Source organism: Erinaceus europaeus, chromosome 2, assembly GCF_950295315.1.
Source record: "Erinaceus europaeus chromosome 2, mEriEur2.1, whole genome shotgun sequence".
Taxonomy (NCBI): Eukaryota; Metazoa; Chordata; class Mammalia; order Eulipotyphla; family Erinaceidae; genus Erinaceus; species Erinaceus europaeus.
In genome coordinates, this window is record NC_080163.1 from 86,978,186 (window position 1) to 86,997,790 (window position 19,605).

Below are 19,605 nucleotides of genomic sequence, written 5' to 3' on the forward strand. Positions count from 1 at the left end.
AATTGAGAGTAGCATTTAGCTAACACTAATTAAGTTGAAAAATTAATTATGGCTCTAACTGAAATTGCTTCCCAGAGAATATAATTGGATAAAAGCTAGGACATTTACTGAGAAGTGCTAGAATTCACACTAGACTTCATTAGACAGTAATTACTCTTTGCAGAGGCTGTCACACTTAAAATTTCCAGATAGACATGGCGTCATCCTCACTGGGGTGATTTTGTCTTTCCGTCTTTATGATACACTCTTTCTGTGTTTGAATAATGTTATTACTTTACTTGCAATTTAGCTGTGAATGACTTGATAAAGCAGACAAGGTTATGCATAAACTGTATTATTTATGTTTAGAATGGATCAGATAGAGAAATGTCATTTTTTTTACCTCTTAATTTTCTGTATCCCCATCCAGTCACCCAGCAGTCTGTATATATTACATTTCTATCTCCTTTGGAAGGGAGGCATATGGGTCGTTGAGAATCTAAATTTTGCAAATCATTGTTAAGTCATCAGAAGCAAAATATATCATATTTCCCAGCATAGAGTCCTTTTTTCACTTTGCATTATTTATATGTTCTCAACTTATTATATATGTATGCTTGCACAGATATATATTTACTATAGTCGTATATTTTCATCCTCCATGTTCAAAAACCTTCCCACAAACCACATCATTCAAACTGGCTCTGTAATCTATAGTCTGTTCTAATCTATAGTCTGTTCATACTTAAAAGGGAGATATAGATAATCTCTGATATTCCAATATGTTGTAAACTCATGCCATTCTGTGTATCTAAAGAAGCCCAGACCGGGGAGAACAGAAGCAACCTGTGGCACAGCTATATACAAGATGTTGGGTATTGTACAGCAAATCCTAACAAAGGGACTTTTCAAAGTCAACCCAATTACCAAATAATGTGATGATAACAATAACTATTGTCTTCTTGAACCCTAGGACAGCAGGAACCTCACATTTCCACTATAAAGCCTATATTTCCCCCTGTCCTGGAACCTTAGGGTGGGGCACACTTTCCTGCATGCTTCTCTCAATTCATACCAAATAATATTGCATCTGCTGATCCCAACCTAATCAAGGCAACAAGTGCCACCTCAGCTTCACTTCAGACTGTGTCCAGAGACTTCAGGTGTGGAATAACAACCCTTCAGCTTCATTACTTGGGTGAGATGTTTCCTTTCATAGTATTCTCTAATTCCATTCTAGGTGGTTCACTTCCTAACAAAGTCCCAAAACCTAGATATAGACCAGGTTCCATGACATAGAGCATATGTTCACACATATCCATAAACGAGGGCAAAATATATACCTGAAAACAGAAGTACACAAGAGTCTGCAGTGAATACCCCCCAACACTTCATCTGCACTATTCCAGCCTTTAGGTCCATAATTGTTAAACAATTTGTTTGGCTTTGTATGTTAACTCTCTTTTCAGCCACCAGGTTCCAGATGCTAACATGATGCCAACTAGACTTCCCTGGGCAGACCCACCAATGTGTCCTGGAGCTCCACTTCCCCAGAGACCCACCCTACTAGGGAAAGAGTATGAGGTAGACTGGGAGTATGGATCGACCTGTCAACGCCCATGTTCAGCTGGGAAGCAATTACAGAAGCCAGACCTTCCACCTTCTGCAACCCAAAATGACCTTGGGTCCATACTCCCAGAGGGATAGAGAATGGGAAAGCTATCAGGGGAGGGGATGGGATATGGAGAGCTGGTGGTGGGAATTGTGTGGAGTTGTACCTCTCCTATCCTGCAGTTTTGTTAATGTCTCCTTTTTTCAATAAATAAATTAATTAAAAAAAAGAAACCTGGAGAAAATGTATCTTTGCATTGACACTTCTAAACTAAGGTTTAACATCTGGAATGAGCAGTTAGGTTTAATAGCCCGAAAGATTAGCTTTGCAGCCATAGTCTCATGAGAAAAAACACTTGCAGCATTTGCTAGTAATAGGCCAGGAATCTGGTTGTGCTAAACACTACATTTCCACCATAACTATAAAGAACTTTTCATTCAAAAGGCTACATACCTGTGTAAGTTATTGTTGTTTCCAGTTTCAACAAGGCAATGTCATACCCATTTTCTGCCATTTCATATTGATTATGAATTATTATTTTTTGAACCCCAAAGAAAGGTGTGTCCTCTTTTATTTCTGACTGATTTAAAATGCCACTATAGACACGCAGCAGTTTAGGTGACTCAACCCTAAGAAGTAAATTACAGAGGGAAGGAAATTTCATTTATTGACTCTCAACTTTTTCTATTTATATTGTTATTTAATTGATAATTAATATATATCTCTTCATATATTCTGCCAGTGCTGAACTCTGATATGGAAGGAAATTATTTCATGCTAAGATTCTCCTGCACTTATTTCTCCTACAGAAAAAGTATAGAAGGCTTTGCACTAGCATTTGCCTTACACAGTACTCGCTATGATATGGAAATGGGAATGGGAGGGATGGAAATTTAGATTCAGAGAAGGGGAAATTTTCTTTGAGTTCAGTTCTGTACCCAAGGCCCAAAAACTCTTCACAGAAGCAAGTGGTAGGCTTTTAACAAGAAGTCCTCTAAGAACAGGTACATTTTTAAAGTGGAAAGTGAAACACTATGTAGTCAAATAGCCTTATTACTAGACTTACTCTACTGCTATTAACTATGAATGGCTCTTTTCACTAAAAACAGAAGATGAATTTTTCATTAAAGGCAGAAAATTAATTGAATAAATGGATTAACATTTAAGAATATTTACTAAGGTTGTAATGACAGATTTAGGATGTGTGAGCATGGTGAACAAGCAAAAACATCAATGGCACTGACTCGATGAAACAGTGAGCTGCCGTTAAAATCCACTGGTTTCCAATGATGGAGCCTCCACACAGGTGTCTCTGGGTAGGTGAAGTGATGTGCAAAGTTATCTGCCAGGGCCACTCGCCAAAAACAGATGCCGTCCCTCCCACAATTCTGGGCTTGATTTTGGTTGTACATGCTACAACAGAGGAATTGCAATGAGTTATTGCCAAAGACTTCATACTACAACAGTAGCTAGGATTCTTTTTTTTTTGTTAAAGAATTTATTTATTTATTCATGAGAAACATAGGAGGAGAGAAAGAACCAGCCATCACTCTGGTACATGTACTGCCAGAGGTCGAACTCAGGACCTCATACTTGACAGTCCAGTGCCTTAGCCACAGTACCACCTCCTGGACCACAGTAGTTAGGATTCTTAAAGAGATAAAGGGAAGAAATCTTTCCCTTGGTTCAATTATTTACCGTAACCTTGTTGCAAAAAATAAATTTTTTTTCTAGTAAGTTTGGCAAACCAAATACATGCTTAGAATGATGGAATGACCGAGTCATCCAACAATCTCCAGCCACAGAGAAAGGCTCCTGTAGTGTTACAGAGAAGCCCTATTGAATACTCCCTATAAGAGTAACTCTGATGGTTCTCTTGAGTCTTCCAAGTGTGACTTTAATGTATTAAAAATGCAAGTTATTGAGCACCAACTCAGATCCTGTCAGTCAAAGTCTGGCACTCGCACCCAGGAACCTGAGTTTTATTCAGTCCTATAATATTTAAGAACTAATTTATTAAAAAAAAAAAAGTTGAGTAATTTCCACTCAGTTTTCAGCATTCTGGATAGTTGTTCCCCTACCTGCTTCTACTTAGGCTGACCTTTGAACCCAGTCATCTGCCCACCCTTCTCCAAACCTGGACTGCTCTTCTGTTTGCGAACTGCTCCTGCCCTTTGACATTGTTGACACTTTGGGGCACTTTGGCACAACCTTTGATACTTTTTTTGAGAACTTCAATCCAGATACAGCACCCTGTGTCTTTCCTGTCTCTGTTTCTTCACTGTCTCAACTGCCGTGGACAAGGCAATTCATCATATTTCTACTTCCTGGAATGCCAAACATGAGAACCCCACCTGCCTGTGAAGCGACTCCCCTAGAGGTGGGGAGCTCAATCCTTAAGCCGGTCCTTAAGTGGCTGCACACCGCCCGACTCTCGAGAATAAATTCTTTACTAACTTAATTGATATAAGTTCTGACTCCTATTTTTAAAACTAAGTCAGCCTCACTCACAACAGAATTTGCTGTGTCCTTTCCAATACTTTATAGAATTAAGACAGCAGAGTTGTAAATATTGTTCACTTTGATAAATTCATCAAGAGGAATACAAAATTATGTAACCTAACTTTTTCCTATTAAAAAGATTTATGCATTTTTTGTGTGCCAGAGAAGGATATCAGAGTACTTCTTTCTGCAGGCCTCAGGCTACAAGGGACACATCCTGTGCACTGAGTCACAGAGTCACAGGGAGAGGGAAGTAGAACTCCGTTGAATGTTTTCTCTTTAAAGAACCTCCAACAGACATCCAACACTTCCCACCAGAGTCTCTATAAATTTTAGGAGGGCATGGTTGCCTGGTAAGATGTTCGTATTATACACAATATAAAACTGTACATTGGGGGGCTAGGCAGTGGCACACCTGGTTAAGTGTACACATTACAGTGCACAAGGACCTGGGTTCAGGACCCTGGTTCCAACCCAAAAGGGGAAAGCTTCACGAGTGGTGAAGCAGGGCTGCAGGTGTCTGTCTCTTTCCCTCTCAATCTCTCCCTCCCCTCTCAATTTCTTCTTCTTTTATCCAACAATAAATAAATAAATAAGATTAAAATTGTACATTCTAGAAAACAAGTTATCAGAAGCTAGTCATTTCCCCTATAGAGCGTTTTTTTTTAAACAGTTCTAACTGAAAAGATTTTTACACTTTGAAAAAGACTGCAGAGCATAATTATCACTTCTCATTAAATCTAAATAACATCTTAATTTTTAGTACATTATATTGGTCATTAAGCAGTGAAAGACATATGATCTAATGTAATACAAATAATAAAATTACCATGGATTCTTATGGCAGTCTAGGGAGGAATGTATGTGCTATGTCCTTTCCTGTTGGGGATTGATTTCCTTAGGACATATGCCTACAGACTATTTCTTTTTGCTACAATGCTCCAAAAGTGGTCATGAGATAGAAACACAGCTGATATATATTTTATTATAATTTATTATAATTGCTGCTATGTAGCTTGCAATCTTTTTATTTACAATGTAACACATTGTTGCTACAAATTATCAAAGATTTCATGTTAAGTTTGCTAGTATTAGTAAATATTAAGCACCTTGCAAGGAATCTGAAAGAATGGAAGCTCCAGAAAAGGAACTATGCAAGCACCTTTTAAATATATAGTTTTAAAAAAACTGTTGAATCCATGATGAATATTAGCTAAAGTTCAGGTTAACAGTTAATGAGAAAAAAATGAACAATTTGATTAACTAAAATTCTGGCTTATAGTTATAAGGGATAATGAGAAAGATAATTGTCCATGGTAATGAAAATTATATGTAAAAGTGCCATTTGAGTCTGGGTCTTACATTTTGTTAATGTCTCCTTTCTTAAATAAATAAATAAATAAATAAAATATATATCACATTAAAATATAAAGTTGCTGCTAAGCAAGGCCAAGTGTAGTTAAGGCTCAATATTTACCCTTATTTATTTTTAAAAACTTTTTAATTAAGTATTTTTGTTTGTTTATTAACTGGAAGGATAGAAAGAGTGAGAGAAAGATAACCACATTATCACTCTGGTACATGTGCTGCTGGGGATCAAACTTAGGACCTCATCCTTGAGAACTGAATACTGAATATCAATTTCTCCACCTCATGAAACACCAGTATTTATCTTTAAAACATGGTCAATCTGGGTGGTAGAAGTGAAGTAACAGGAAATTTCATCTAAGTTCATATTTTACTAATTTTCTCCTTTTTGTGCTATTGTTAATGCATATATGTGTATATATATATGTAATTCTCTGTAATTCATATTATTCCCTGATAATAGTGAGCTCACCATTGTCCATCTTACATAATCTTAAAGTATATCCAGAGATGCCTCCTCTCCCATGAAGTATTTTAGTTGGAGATCCATTTGAAGAAAGCTTTAAGTAACATTTACCCCTGTAGATTGAAAACAAAACAATGTAAAAATAATGTAACTCTCAAAGAGATGGGGAAGGAGTGTCTGTGTAACCCGCATTATATTCCTTACTTCCCTCCATTGCAAGATTCTTGAGTTGGGGAATAGGTGAAAAATTGGCAGCGAATAGTGTCAGTACATGCTCCCTGGCATGCTTCATGGCCTTTGACATCAACAATGTCCAGTTCTTCTCCCAAGAAATCAGTGTCATGGTAAAATGAGGTATGACAGAACACTAGACAGCAGAACATAACACACACAAGACACAAAGCTTTAATATTCATCAGCCTCCTTGGATTTGCTGATCTCAATCAGAAGAAAATACTGATACAGATTACCTGGAACACTGTGCCTGCAGCTTTGTAGACTGAAACCAGAAAGAGCTTTGCTCTTTTTAATACGTGTGCTTGGTAGTCCACTCTTCGAAGTTTTAAGGAGGCAAAGATTTCTAACAATAAAAAAGAAAAATATATATGCATCATATAAAGTGTATTGAAGAAGAAAACATTTAATAGCATGTGGGTCAGTTCTCTCAGGCATCTAATAGGAATGATCTCCATATTTGGGAAGTGATCTTCCTAAATCACTGAATCCTGGAACCCCAACTTTCCAGAGCCCTGTCCCACCAGGGAAAGATAGAAACAGGCTGGGAGTATGAATCCACTGGCTAATGCCCATGTCCAGAAGAGAAGCAATTACAGAAGCCAGACCTTTCACTCAGTAATGACCCTGGGTCCATACTCCCAGAGGAATAAAGAGTAGGATAGCCTCTAATGGAGGGGATGAGCTGTGGAACTCTGATGGTGGGAATTGTGTGGAATTGTATCCCTCGTATCCTATGGTCTTGTCAATCATTATTCAATCAATCAATTCTTCTTCTAGCGTTTGCCCTTCTTCCGTAGCCAGTCAACAGCGTCAGGTTGAGCCTGATGTAAAGTTTCGAGACCGCCTCTGAATCTGGAGAGGTGGCAGTCGTTGACTATGTGGGTCATAGTCTGTCTGGAGCCGCAGGGGCAGTTCGGGTCATCTCTGGCTCCCCAGCGATGGAGCATAGCGGCGCACCGGCCATGGCCTGTTCGATAGCGATTGAGGAGGGCCCAATCATAACGTGCTAGGTCAAAGCCGGGTTGACGCTTGCAGGGGTCTGTGATGAGGTGTTTGTTCTTTACCTCAGCTGACTGCCAACTCTGTTTCCAAGAGACTGGAACAGAGAAGTTCAGTGTAGGCGTAGGGGACCAGATTGGATGAGGAGACGTCAAGCGTTGGACAGGGTGGGCGAAGATATCCGCGTGGGAAATGAACTTAGATGATGCCGCATCCCGACGAATATCTGGTGGGGCGATGTTGCTAAGAACTGGCAGCCATGGAACCGGGGTGGAACGGATGGTTCCAGAAATTATCCTCATGGAGGAATATAATTTGGAATCGACCAAATTGGGGCACAGTATTCTGCAGTGGAATAGCATAATGCCAGAGAGGATGATCGTAGTGTGGAAGCGCTCGCGCCCCATGAGGAGCTGGCCAGTCTTGCAATGATGTTATTCCTCGCGCCCACCTTTGCTGCAGTTTTTATGAGATGTTCGTGAAATGACAGAGTGCGATCGAGAGTAACGCCAAGATAGACTGGCTGGGCTTCATGCCGGATTCTCATATCGTCAAGCTGCACATTAAGCTCACGCGAGGCCGAGGCATGGTGTAGATGGAAAACAGATGATACTGTTTTTGCAGTGCTAGGGATTAGTCGCCATTTTTTATAGTAATCAATAAAGAAATATCACTGAGTCAAAACTCATGAATTCTATCACCTATAGACAAATTTTCATAATTGTATAGTCTGCCAACATAAAAACATCTGAGCTTGTTCTATTGGTAATGTTCCTGCATCTTCTTTCTTTGCTTTCAACAGCCTCAGTCTGTTTAAAAAACTCAAGAGTTTCCCTGCTACTTAGAAGCTTCCTATCCAGAGTTATTGAAGACCTAGACAAAGATAAGTGAAATTCATTGGCAGAGTCCACCAGGAAGCATCTTCCTGGAAGGAGTTAATATGTCCCAGTTAGCAGGAAATCATATAGCAGTGTTGTCCAATAGAATGTTCTGCAATGAAGAAAATATTCTGTGCCTGTGTGCCATTTGGTTTAATGGCCACAGGCCACAGGCAGCTACTGAGCACTTGCTATGTATGATATAGTCCATTGGATGAAGGATATTTGGTTTTACTTGATTTAAACTAAACTTATCCTAAGTTGGAAAGACAACTTGCCAGATAGAGAGCATGTCTTGTCATGCTCACAACCCAGGTCTGAATGCCAGTACCACATGGGAGGGGCTGTGGCAGTGGAGGGAGCTCTGGTGCTGTCGTCTTGCTTTTTCTCTTCCTGTCTGTCTCTCTCTTTGTCACTCTATCCAATGAACATGAGGCCCAGAGTGGTGAAACCACATATGTAAAGCCTCAGCTCTACAAAAATAAAATCAAGACATTTATACAACCATACTAAATTAAAATAACTAAGTCTTGACTTTTAGCGTCCCTGTTCCTCACTTTTCCTGTATCAAGAATTAAAAATGTGTCTTCCTTTACAGGTATTGATCGGGAATTTTATAGAAGGTATGAAAATGAACACAGTATTTAACACAAAATAGCATTACTAACACGTCTAACTTCTGAAATTATTAGCACCACACTCTAACCAACTGAGCTAACCAGCCACCCTCATTTCTGAAATTATTATACCATAGGCTCAGTCTTCCAATTTCCTTGAATCCTTAGGTAAGCACACTTGTCTCATGGTTTTAATTGCCATCTACATGTTAGTGACACCAAATAGATTCAGAGTTTTTCTTATTTCAGACTTCTTTTCCCAGTTGTTAGATTTAGCATTTCACTCTGGATTTCCAATAGTCATCACTTCCCTTTTTAAATAAGCTCCTTACAAAATAATTTCAATCATTGGCATTTCTACTTTTAAAATTAATTTTATTTATTTGCCTTTAATTGCTGGGGCTTGGTGCCAGCACTATGAATCTACCACTCCTGGTGGCCATTTTTTCCCCTTTTTTTCTTCTATTTTTTTAATTCAATAGGACAAATAGGTACTGAGAGAAGGGGAGATAGAGAGGGAGAAAGGAGAGAGATATTGAGAGGAGAAGGGGGAATAGAAAGGGAAAGAGAGGTAGCACAGTGAGTTAAGCACACTTGGCGCACAGCACAAGGACCAGCATGAGGATGCCGGTTCGAGCCCTGGCTCCCCACCTGCAGGGGAGTCACTACACAGTCAGTAAAGCAGGTCTTCAGGTGTCTGTCTTTTTCTCTCCCTCTCTGTCTTCCCCTCCTCTCTCCATTTCTCTCTGTCCTATCCAACAACAACGACATCAATAACAACAATAATAACTACAACAACAATGAAAAACAAGGGCAACAAAAGGGAAAATAAATAAATATAAAAAAATTAAAATAGAGACAAATGAGAGGCAGAGCTATGAGCAGCAGATCGCTTTCTCTCCTCTCCTCTCCTTTCCTCTCCTCTCCTCTCCTCTCCTCTCCTCTCCTCTCCTCTCCTCTCCTCTCCTCTCCTCTCCTCTCCCGGATCAACAGGAATACCAAAGGAGACCACCCGGACCGAAACAAGACAAGACTAGAATGACCACAGGAACCCAGTAAATCACCCGTGAGTACAAACACGCGTGGCTGGTGACAGAGAGGAGAGAGGGGCCTAAGGAGAGATTAAGTGGCCGCTAACAGTTCAACAGTTTATCAGTGGAGACACCACCTCCAGTCTGCTCCACAACAAGGGGACAGCTGAAGGGAGGAAAGGACTCCCCAGAGACTCACGAAGTGCAACTCTGAGTCTCCATTGCTACTACCCTCAGAATCTGGAGCAGCAACAGGGAGGGACACCAGGGGACAGAGATCTAACCGGGAAACTCAGGAGAAGACCTATACCTCGGTGGCATAGCTGAGGGGCTGTGAAAGTCTCTTTGCATAACCACTAGATTATCTCTGCCACACCCTGCTTTATCTCTTGGTCAGGAGTCAGTGATTAAGCTAAGAAGCCCATTGATAGTTTAAAAGCCCTCAGGCTCCCATAGCCTACAGGGAAGAAAAAAAAAAGAGGCTTTTACACCACTGAGCTCCAACTCAGGGACTGAAAAAACTGTTAACATATATAAAATGGTTAAAACAACAAGAAAAAATATTGGAGACTCGAACCAGGACAAGAGTCCAGCTAAAAGTCCTCCAGAGGGTGAAGCATAAAACAACGAGTTCAACATCCAAACATTAGCTAAGGAAATAATAATAGGAGTGAGTAAAGAATTTGAAAAAATTGCAATCAGAAATGCAGGAACAACAAATGAGAAAATGGAAGAAAATTCTAATTATCTCATGGTTATTAGAGAGCTGAAAGCTGAAATCGCTGAGCTAAGAAGGCAACTAGCTGAACAAGCTAAAACAGTATCAGAGCAGGGCAACAAAATAGATGAACTCCAGAAAGCAGTAGAGGGCAGAGAGAATAGAATCTATGAGGCTGAAGACAGAATTAGCAAGATTGAGGATGAATTAGAGACAACTAACAAAGAAGTAAGAGATCTCAAAAAGAGATTAAGAGATGCTGAAAACAAAAACAGAGTCCTATGGGATGACTTCAAAAGAAACAATATACGCATTATTGGCTTACCAGAGGAAGAAAGAGAAGGAGAGGAAGAAAGCATTCTCCAGGCCATAATAGCTGAAAATTTCTCTAGACAACACCAAAGACATAAAGATTCAAGAAGCCCAGAGGGTCCCAAACAGAATTAACCCAGACCTAAAGACACCAAGACATGTCATACTTAGATTGGAAAGGAATAAGGATAAAGAAAGGATCCTCAAGGCTGCAAGAGAAAAACAGAGTCACCTACAAAGGAAAACCCATAAGATTAGCAGCAGACTTCTCCATACAAACACTACAGGCCAAAATAGAATGGCAAGATATCTATCAAGTGCTCAATGAGAAAGGCTTTCAGCCAAGAATACTATATCCTACTAGACTGGCATTCAGACTAGATGGAAGCATCAAAACCTTCTCAGACAAGCAACAGTTGAAGGAAGCAACCATCACCAAGCCTGCCCTGAAAGAAGTTCTGAAAGGTCTCCTATAAACAACCAGACCACCACAAATAGGACATATATCAAAACACTCTAAAACTCTACAAGAATGGCGTTAAAATATCTTCAATCTTTGATATCAATAAATGTCAATGGCCTGAATTCACCTATTAAAAGACACAGAGTAGGAAGATGGATCAGAAAACACAACCCAACAATATGTTGTCTACAGGAAACTCACCTAACTCAACAAGACAAACACAGACTTAAAGTGAAAGGATGGAAAACTATCATACAAGCCAATGGCTCACAAAAAAGGGCAGGAACAGCTATTCTCATATCTGACATGATAGACTTTAAAATAGATAAGATTAAAAAAGATAGGAATGGACACTACTTAATGCTCAGAGGATCAGTCAATCAAGAGGACTTAACAATTATTAATATCTATGCACCCAATGAGAAGCCATCTAAATACATCAAACTTCTACTGAGGGAGCTACAACAATATATTAACAGTAACACAATCATAGTAGGGGACTTCAACACCCCACTCTCTAAACTTGACAGATCATCCAGGAAGAAAATCAGTAAAGACATAAGGGAGCTAAATAAAGAGATAGATAAACTAGAACTATTGGACATTTTCAGAGTCATTCATCCCAAGAAACTGGAATACACATTTTACTCAAATCCACATGGATCATTCTCAAGGATAGACCATATGTTAGGCCACAAAGACAGCATCAGCCAATTCAAGAGCACTGAAATCATCCCAAGCATCTTCTCAGACCACAGTGGAATTAAACTAACACTTAACAATCAACAAAAGATTAGTAACAGTGCCAAAATGTGGAAGCTCAACAGTACACTTCTTAACAACTTCTGGGTCAAAGAGGAAATCAAGGAAGAAATCAAAATGTTTCGAGAGTTCAATGAAAATGAAGACACAAGCTATCAAAATATTTGGGACACAGCTAAAGCAGTCCTAAGAGGGAAGTTCATAGCTATACAAGCACACATTAGGAAACAAGAAAAGGCACAAATAAACAGCCTGATTACACATCTTAAAGACCTAGAAGAAGAACAACAAAGGAATCCTAAAGCAACCAGAAGGACAGAAATCACTAAAGTTAGGGCAGAAATAAATAACATTGAGAATAGGAAAACCATACAAAAGACCAATGAAAGTAAATGTTGGTTCTTTGAAAGAGTAAACAAAATCGACAAACCTTTAGCCAGACTCACAAAACAAAAAAGGGAGAAGACCCAAATAAATCAGATAGTAAATGAAAGAGGAGATATCACAACAGACACTGCAGAAATTCAACATATTATGCGAGGCTTCTATGAACAACTATATGCCACCAAGCTAGAGAACCTGGAAGAAATGAATGATTTCCTAGATACCTACCAACTTCCAAAACTAAGTAAAGAGGAAGTGGATAACATAAACAGGCCCATCACAGCTAATGAAATTGAAACAGTTATCAAAAATCTTCCCCAAAATAAAAGTCCTGGACCAGATGGTTTTACAAATGAATTCTACAAAACTTTCAAAGAAGAACTAATACCTCTACTTTTAAAAGTCTTCCAGAAGATTGAAGACACTGGAATACTCCCTGCCAGCTTCTATGAAGCCAACATCACCCTGATACCAAAAGCAGACAGGGACACAACCAAAAAAGAAAACTACAGACCAATATCTCTGATGAACATAGATGCGAAAATATTGAACAAAATTCTAGCCAACCGGATACAGCAGTATATCAAAAAGATTGTTCATCATGAGCAAGTGGGGTTTATCCCAGGCATGCAAGGTTGGTTTAACATACGTAAATCAATCAATGTGATCCACCACATCAACAAAAGCAAGACCAAAAACCACATGGTCATATCAATAGATACAGAGAAAGCCTTTGACAAAATACAACATCCCTTTATGATCAAAACACTACAAAAAATGGGAAGAAATGGAAAATTCCTGAAGATAGTGGAGTCTATATATAGCAAACCTACAGCCAACATCATACTCAATGGTGAAAAACTGGAAGCATTTCCCCTCAGATCAGGTACTAGACAGGGCTGCCCACTATCACCATTACTATTCAACATAGTGTTGGAAGTTCTTGCCATAGCAATCAGGCAGGAGCAAGGAATTAAAGGCATACAGATTGGAAGAGAAGAAGTCAAACTCTCCTTATTTGCAGATGACATGATAGTATACATGGAAAAACTTAAGGAATCCAGCAAGAAGCTTTTGGAAATCATCAGGCAATACAGTAAGGTGTCAGGCTATAAAATTAACATTCAAAAGTCAGTGGCATTCCTCTATGCAAACACTAAGTTAGAAGAAATTGAAATCCAGAAATCAGTTCCTTTTTCTATAGCAACAAAAACAATAAAACATCTAGGAGTAAACCTAACCAAAGAAGTGAAAGACTTGTATACTGAAAATTATGAGTCACTACTCAAAGAAATTGAAAAAGACACAAAGAAGTGGAAAGATATTCCATGTTCATGGGTTGGAAGAATTAACATCATCAAAATGAATATATTACCCAGAGCCATCTACAAATTTAATGCTGTCCCCATCAAGATCCCAAGCACATTTTTTAGGAGAGTAGAAAAAAATGCTACAAATGTTTATCTGGAACCAGAAAAGACCTAGAATTGCCAAAACAATCTTGAGAAAAAAGAACAGAACCGGAGGCATCACACTCCCAGATCTCAAACTGTATTATAGGGCCATTGTCATCAAAACTGCTTGGTACTGGAACATGAACAGACACACTGACCAGTGGAATAGAATTGAGAGCCCAGAAATGAGGCCCCACACGTATGGACATCTAATCTTTGACAAAGGGGCCCAGACTATTACATGGGGAAAGCAGAGTCTCTTCAACAAATGGTGTTGGAAACAATGGGTTGAAACATGCAGAAGAATGAAACTGAATCACTGTATTTCACCAAATACAAAAGTAAATTCCAAGTGGATCAAGGACTTGGATGTTAGACCAGAAACTATCAGACACTTAGAGGAAAATATTGGCAGAACTTTTTTCCACATAAATTTTAAAGACATTTTCAATGAAATGAATCCAATTACAAGGAAGACTAAGGCAAGTATAACCCTATGGGACTACATCAAATTAGAAAGCTTCTCACAGCAAAAGAAACCACTACCCAAACCAAGAGACCCCTCACAGAATGGGAGAAGATCTTTACATGCCATACATCAGATAAGAGTTTAATAACCAATATATATAAAGAGCTTGCCAGACTCAACAACAAGACAACAAATAACCCCATCCAAAAATGGGGGGAGGACTTGGACAGAATATTCACCACAGAAGAGATCCAAAAGGCCGAGAAACACATGAAAAAATGCTCCAAGTCTCTGATTGTCAGAGAAATGCAAATCAAGACAACAATGAGATATCACTTCACTCCTGTGAGAATGTTATACATCAGAAAAGGTAACAGCAGCAAATGCTGGAGAGGGTGTGGGATCAAAGGAACCCTCCTGCACTGCTGGTGGGAATGTAAATTGGTCCAACCTCTGTGGAGAACAGTCTGGAGAACTCTCAGAAGGCTAGAAATGGACCTACTCTATGACCCTGCAATTCCCCTCCTGGGGATATATCCTAAGGAACCCAACACATCCATCCAAAAAGATCTGTGTACACATATGTTCTTGGCAGCACAATTTGTAATAGCCAAAACCTGGAAGCAACCCAGGTGTCCAACAACAGATGAGTGGCTGAGCAAGTTGTGGTATATATACACAATGGAATACTACTCAGCTGTAAAAAATGGTGACTTCACCGTTTTCAGCCGATCTTGGATGGACCTTGAAAAAACCATCTTGAGTGAAATAAGTCAGAAACAGAAGGATGAATATGGGATGATCTCACTCTCAGGCCGAAGTTGAAAAACAATATCAGAAAAGAAAACACAAGTCGAACCTGAAATGGAATTGGAGTATTACACCAAAGTAAAAGACTCTGGGGTGGGTGGGTGGGTGGGGAAAATACAGGTCCATGAAAGATGATGAATGACATATTGGGGGTTGTATTGTTAAATGGGAATCTGGGGAATGTTATGCATGTTCAAACTATTGTATTTATTGTTGAATGTAAAGCATTAATTCCCCAATAAAGAAATAAATTAATTAAAAAAATAAATAAATAGAAATAAAAATAAAAAAGGAAGGGAAAGAGAAAGATAGTCAGCTGCAGACCTGCCTTACCACTTGTGACGTGTCCCTGCTGCAGGGGGGGAGTTGGGGGGAGTGCTCAAGCCTGTGTCCTTGTGTATAGTACTATGTGCAGTTAACCAGGTGTGCCACAGTTCCCACTCCCAATCATTTTTTTAATTTGATAGGACAGAGAGAAATTGACAAGGGAGGGGCAATAGAGGGGAAGAGAAAAAGAGAGGTACCTGCTGCACTGCTTCACTGCTCTTAAAGTTTGCCTTCTTCTGGTGGTGACTGAGGGCTTTTACTGGGGTCCTTGTCCATGGTAATCTGTGCACCCAACCTGGTGTGTCACCACCCAGCCCCTAAAGCTATGACTCTTTTCTTTATAGATCACCATCCAATCAATCAACACATTTTGTTGACTATATTGACAGTGTACTTAATCTGAATTTACCCCATTACATCTATCTTGATCCAAGTAGGGCAAGGCTTTATATTTAGTTGACTAATGACATCCTCTTTTTCTGTAACGATGACCTATATATTTATGCGTAGCACCAAGTTAGTTACATACATTTTGTTAAGTACATGAAAGCAATAGGTATATTTCCATGTGATAGACTTAGTACTTCTGAAATTACAGCCTCACTTAGTAGAAAACTGAGTATTGGTTCATTGCACACAGTATGCAAGGTCTAGTTTGCCTAAATTGCTCTGGAGAATATTCGGTCCAACAAGGGCCAGCCAAGTCATGCAAATGCCAATGACTATGAGAATTACTACATTCTATGACTCAGATAATAAGTAGAATGCACATTTTGAAAGACTTAGCCTTAAGTTTTGTTTCGTTTTCATGAATAATTGAGAAACAATAACTTCAGCACATCTCCTTTTAATAATCAAAGAAATTTTCTGTGTTTGGGGCGACAGGAGATTTATAACTCATCTGGTAGAGCACATACACAGCGACCCCTAACCACCACATGGGAACAACATGAAAAGCTGAAACTTTATGAATGATGAAACCGTACTGTAGTATCTCTTCTCCTTCTCCCTTTCTGTCTTTTACTTTCTTTCACCTCTAGGGGGACAAAGTTCACCAAGAGTGGGGAAATCATGCAGATATGCAACCTCAGTGAAGCACTAGTTGAAAAAAAAAAGAGAAAGATTTGGAGTAGGGCACCAAAGTTAAAATCTATGGGGGGAGGGTGAGGATGGATGTTCGGCTTCACTGGCGGGGAGGGGAGGGAGGATGGGATGGGGCACAGTCTTTTGGTGGTGGGAATGGTGTTTATGTACACTCCTATTAACTTGTAGTCATATAAATCACTATTTAATTAATATGAGAGGGTAAAAATTGATTGAATGTCTCAAAATTTTTAATGCACAGACCATAGGCTGAGTTTTTGAAATGTTAACTCTCTTAAAAGCTTAGACTAGGGAGAACAGAAGCAACCAGTGGCATTACTCTGTAAGGCACAGCTATATACAAATAATGTCAAAGGACATAAATTATGGTGATGTTGTATGTGATTCAGCAAATCCTAACAATGGGATTTTCAAAGTTAGTCAATTGCCAAATAATATTTAACTTTTCACTAATATTTCCAATTTTTCTACTCCTGTTCCAACTTCAGTTTCTTTTTTAAACTAGGCATTGAACTGAGTTGCAGCTTGATGACCATCCCTGTGCTGTTCTTTTCACTCAGACCTGGCAGGTCTCTGAGGCTGAGAAAGACTTCCATACACTAAAGCAAGACTGAAGCTCTTAGTAACTTTGTGATCAGTAGGTAGGAAATGGAAAGTGAGAGAAGCTAGGAATCCTCTGAAACTTTACATGTCCTAGAAAGCATTTCAATTAAGCTTGTAGTCCTCAGAATTTTTTTTTTTGATAATTTGATCAGCTGTCTCAAAATAATAATATCATACACTTAATCTTACTTCTTACCTTTCATCTTCTTTGGGCCATCTTTGAGAAAAATAGGTGAAAAACAAACAAGTGGGATGATGAGTACAAATCTGACGACAGACAAAGGCATCTGGGGCCATGACAGTGTCAACATTTTTATCCTCAAACACTGTATTCTGGAAGATGTCCCTAATACAAGCTATACAACAGAAGAAACTATATTTAGGAAATCAGTTTCTAAAATTGAATCAGTAAAATATCAGTTATATATTTTTTGTGAATATCATAGAAAATGTCTTTTAAGGATGCTGGATGAAGGTAGACATGACAAGATGGAGTGTAGTTTTAGGGCGATGAAAATATTCTACACAAAGTCATGAAAATGGAAATACATGATCGGATATCTGTGCAGGCCTGTAGAATATATGACATTGAAAGTAAATCTCAATGAAAAACATGGCTTTTGGGTCATTATGGTGCACCCATATAGATTAAACTCATTAATTGTAACAAAGGCACCACTCTTGTGAGAACTGTCAATATAGGGAAGATTATGCATGTGGTATCAAAGACAAGGGGCATATGAGAAATGTCTGTATCTTCCCCTTCAGTTTTGCTGTCATCTAAAAACTACTCTAAGGAAAGCGTCTTAATAAATTTTTTTTTAAATAAATTTTTAAAATTTTTTTTTATTCCCTTTGTTGCCCTTGTTATTTTATTGTTGTAGTTATTATTGTTGTTGTCATTGTTGGATAGGACAGAGAGAAATGGAGAGAGGAGGGGAAGACAGAGAGGAGGAGAGAAAGATAGACACCTGCAGACCTGCTTCACCGCCTGTGAAGCGACTCCCCTGCAGGTGGGGAGCCGGGGCTCGGACCGGGATTCTTATGCCGGTCCTTGTGCTTTGCGCCACCTGCGCTTAACCCGCTGTGCTACAGCCCGACTCCCTTAATAAATTTTTTAAAGCGTGTTTACTTCAAAGTATTTGCCTTTTTGTTTTCTCTCAATTTTATAATAAGTGAAGTAGCTATTTCAAGCCTTAAGCTCAAGCATAAACTATAAATACAGAAAACAGTAAAATTTTTCACACAGAAGATGTGGGCTCATTTTATCAGTAAGCATATATTGTGATACCCTTAACTAGGCACATCATACACATCATCTCCACCTGCTATTTAATGGTTTCATTGCCTTATTAAAAATAACAATTACCCAGATGAGAACGTGCACAGGATTTCAGTGAAAATCCAGACACCACAGATTTGAGCTTCACTATTCTGGATGGTGTGCTTGTTTGAGTGTACTTCAGCAGACAAACATAACTAAGGAAAAACAAAAACAGAAAAGGCTTTACTTCCTCAAATGCACAAAGAAAAAAATATATATATGTAAAGAGATTCCTTGATACATCACCAGGGCATTGTTGCTAAGGAATTACTCTGAAAAGTACCTGCAGCACTGCTTCTCAGCTCACAAAGTTTCTCCTTACTTTATTAGGATTTGAATTTTGATCCTTGGGCATTATAACATGTGTGCCCCTCACCCTCATTTTTCTTTTTCATTCTATAGGACTAAATTGTACTGCCTTTTCAGCTATGGATGGAAAATTAGACCCATAATACCTCTCTTAAAATTCTTAAAATTGCCTGTTAAAATGGAGCTCTAACAGGGAAGATAGTAACTTGAGCACAGAACTTGCATATTGAGGCCCAAGTTTCAATCCAGTACTACCATATGCCAGAGCTGAGTGATGATCTGATCTCCCTCCCTCTTATAAAGATTCCTTTATGGAATCTTTATGATAGGACAGAGAGAAATTGAGAGAGGAGGAGAAGATAAAGGGGATAGAGAAAGATAGACACCTGCAGACTTGCTTCATCTCTTGTGAAGAGACCCCACCTGCAAGGGGGAGCCAGGGGCCCGAACGGAGATCCTTGCACAGTTCCTTGTGCTTTTTTCTATGTGTGCTTAACCCAGTGTGCCACTGCCCGACCACCCCCCCACCCAGGTTTTTAAACAGAAAAAATATATAGCTTTTTCTTATCTATAAGATAGGCTAAGAGGGGAGTTGGACGGTAGCACAGCGGTTCAGTGCAGGTGGCACAAAGCACAAGGACCGGCATAAGGATCCCGGTTCAAGCCCCGGCTCCCCACCTGCAAGGGATACACTTTACAAGCGGTGAAGCAGGTCTGCAGGTGTCTTTCTCTCCCCCTCTCTGTCTTCCCCTCCTCTCTCCATTTCTCTCTGTCCTATCCAACAACAATAAAACAACAAGGGCAACAAAAAGGGAAAATGAATAAATAAATATTTTTTAAAAAGATAGGCTAAGAGGTCATAGAAATATTATATAAT

At 39.1% G+C, this 19,605-nt stretch overlaps 1 protein-coding gene across 5 annotated transcripts in view; it reads right to left on the reverse strand.

The window, feature by feature from the left end:
* The window catches only part of LOC103108726 (coagulation factor XI), a 39,992-nt gene that overhangs the window by 8,274 nt on the left and 12,113 nt on the right, over window positions 1-19,605 (reverse strand). For 3 of the 5 annotated variants that reach the window (XM_007517695.3, XM_060183657.1, XM_060183675.1), the window contains 8 exons: window positions 18,465-18,574; window positions 17,292-17,451; window positions 6,398-6,507; window positions 6,132-6,294; window positions 5,934-6,040; window positions 2,836-3,004; window positions 2,045-2,220; window positions 383-478 (listed from right to left, as the gene is read on the reverse strand). In XM_007517695.3, coding sequence (XP_007517757.2) covers window positions 383-478; window positions 2,045-2,220; window positions 2,836-3,004; window positions 5,934-6,040; window positions 6,132-6,294; window positions 6,398-6,507; window positions 17,292-17,451; window positions 18,465-18,574 — 1,091 coding nt within the window. The remainder of the gene's footprint in view (window positions 1-382; window positions 479-2,044; window positions 2,221-2,835; window positions 3,005-5,933; window positions 6,041-6,131; window positions 6,295-6,397; window positions 6,508-17,291; window positions 17,452-18,464; window positions 18,575-19,605) is intronic. The other 2 variants (XM_016185820.2, XM_060183680.1) reach the window with 2 other exon arrangements.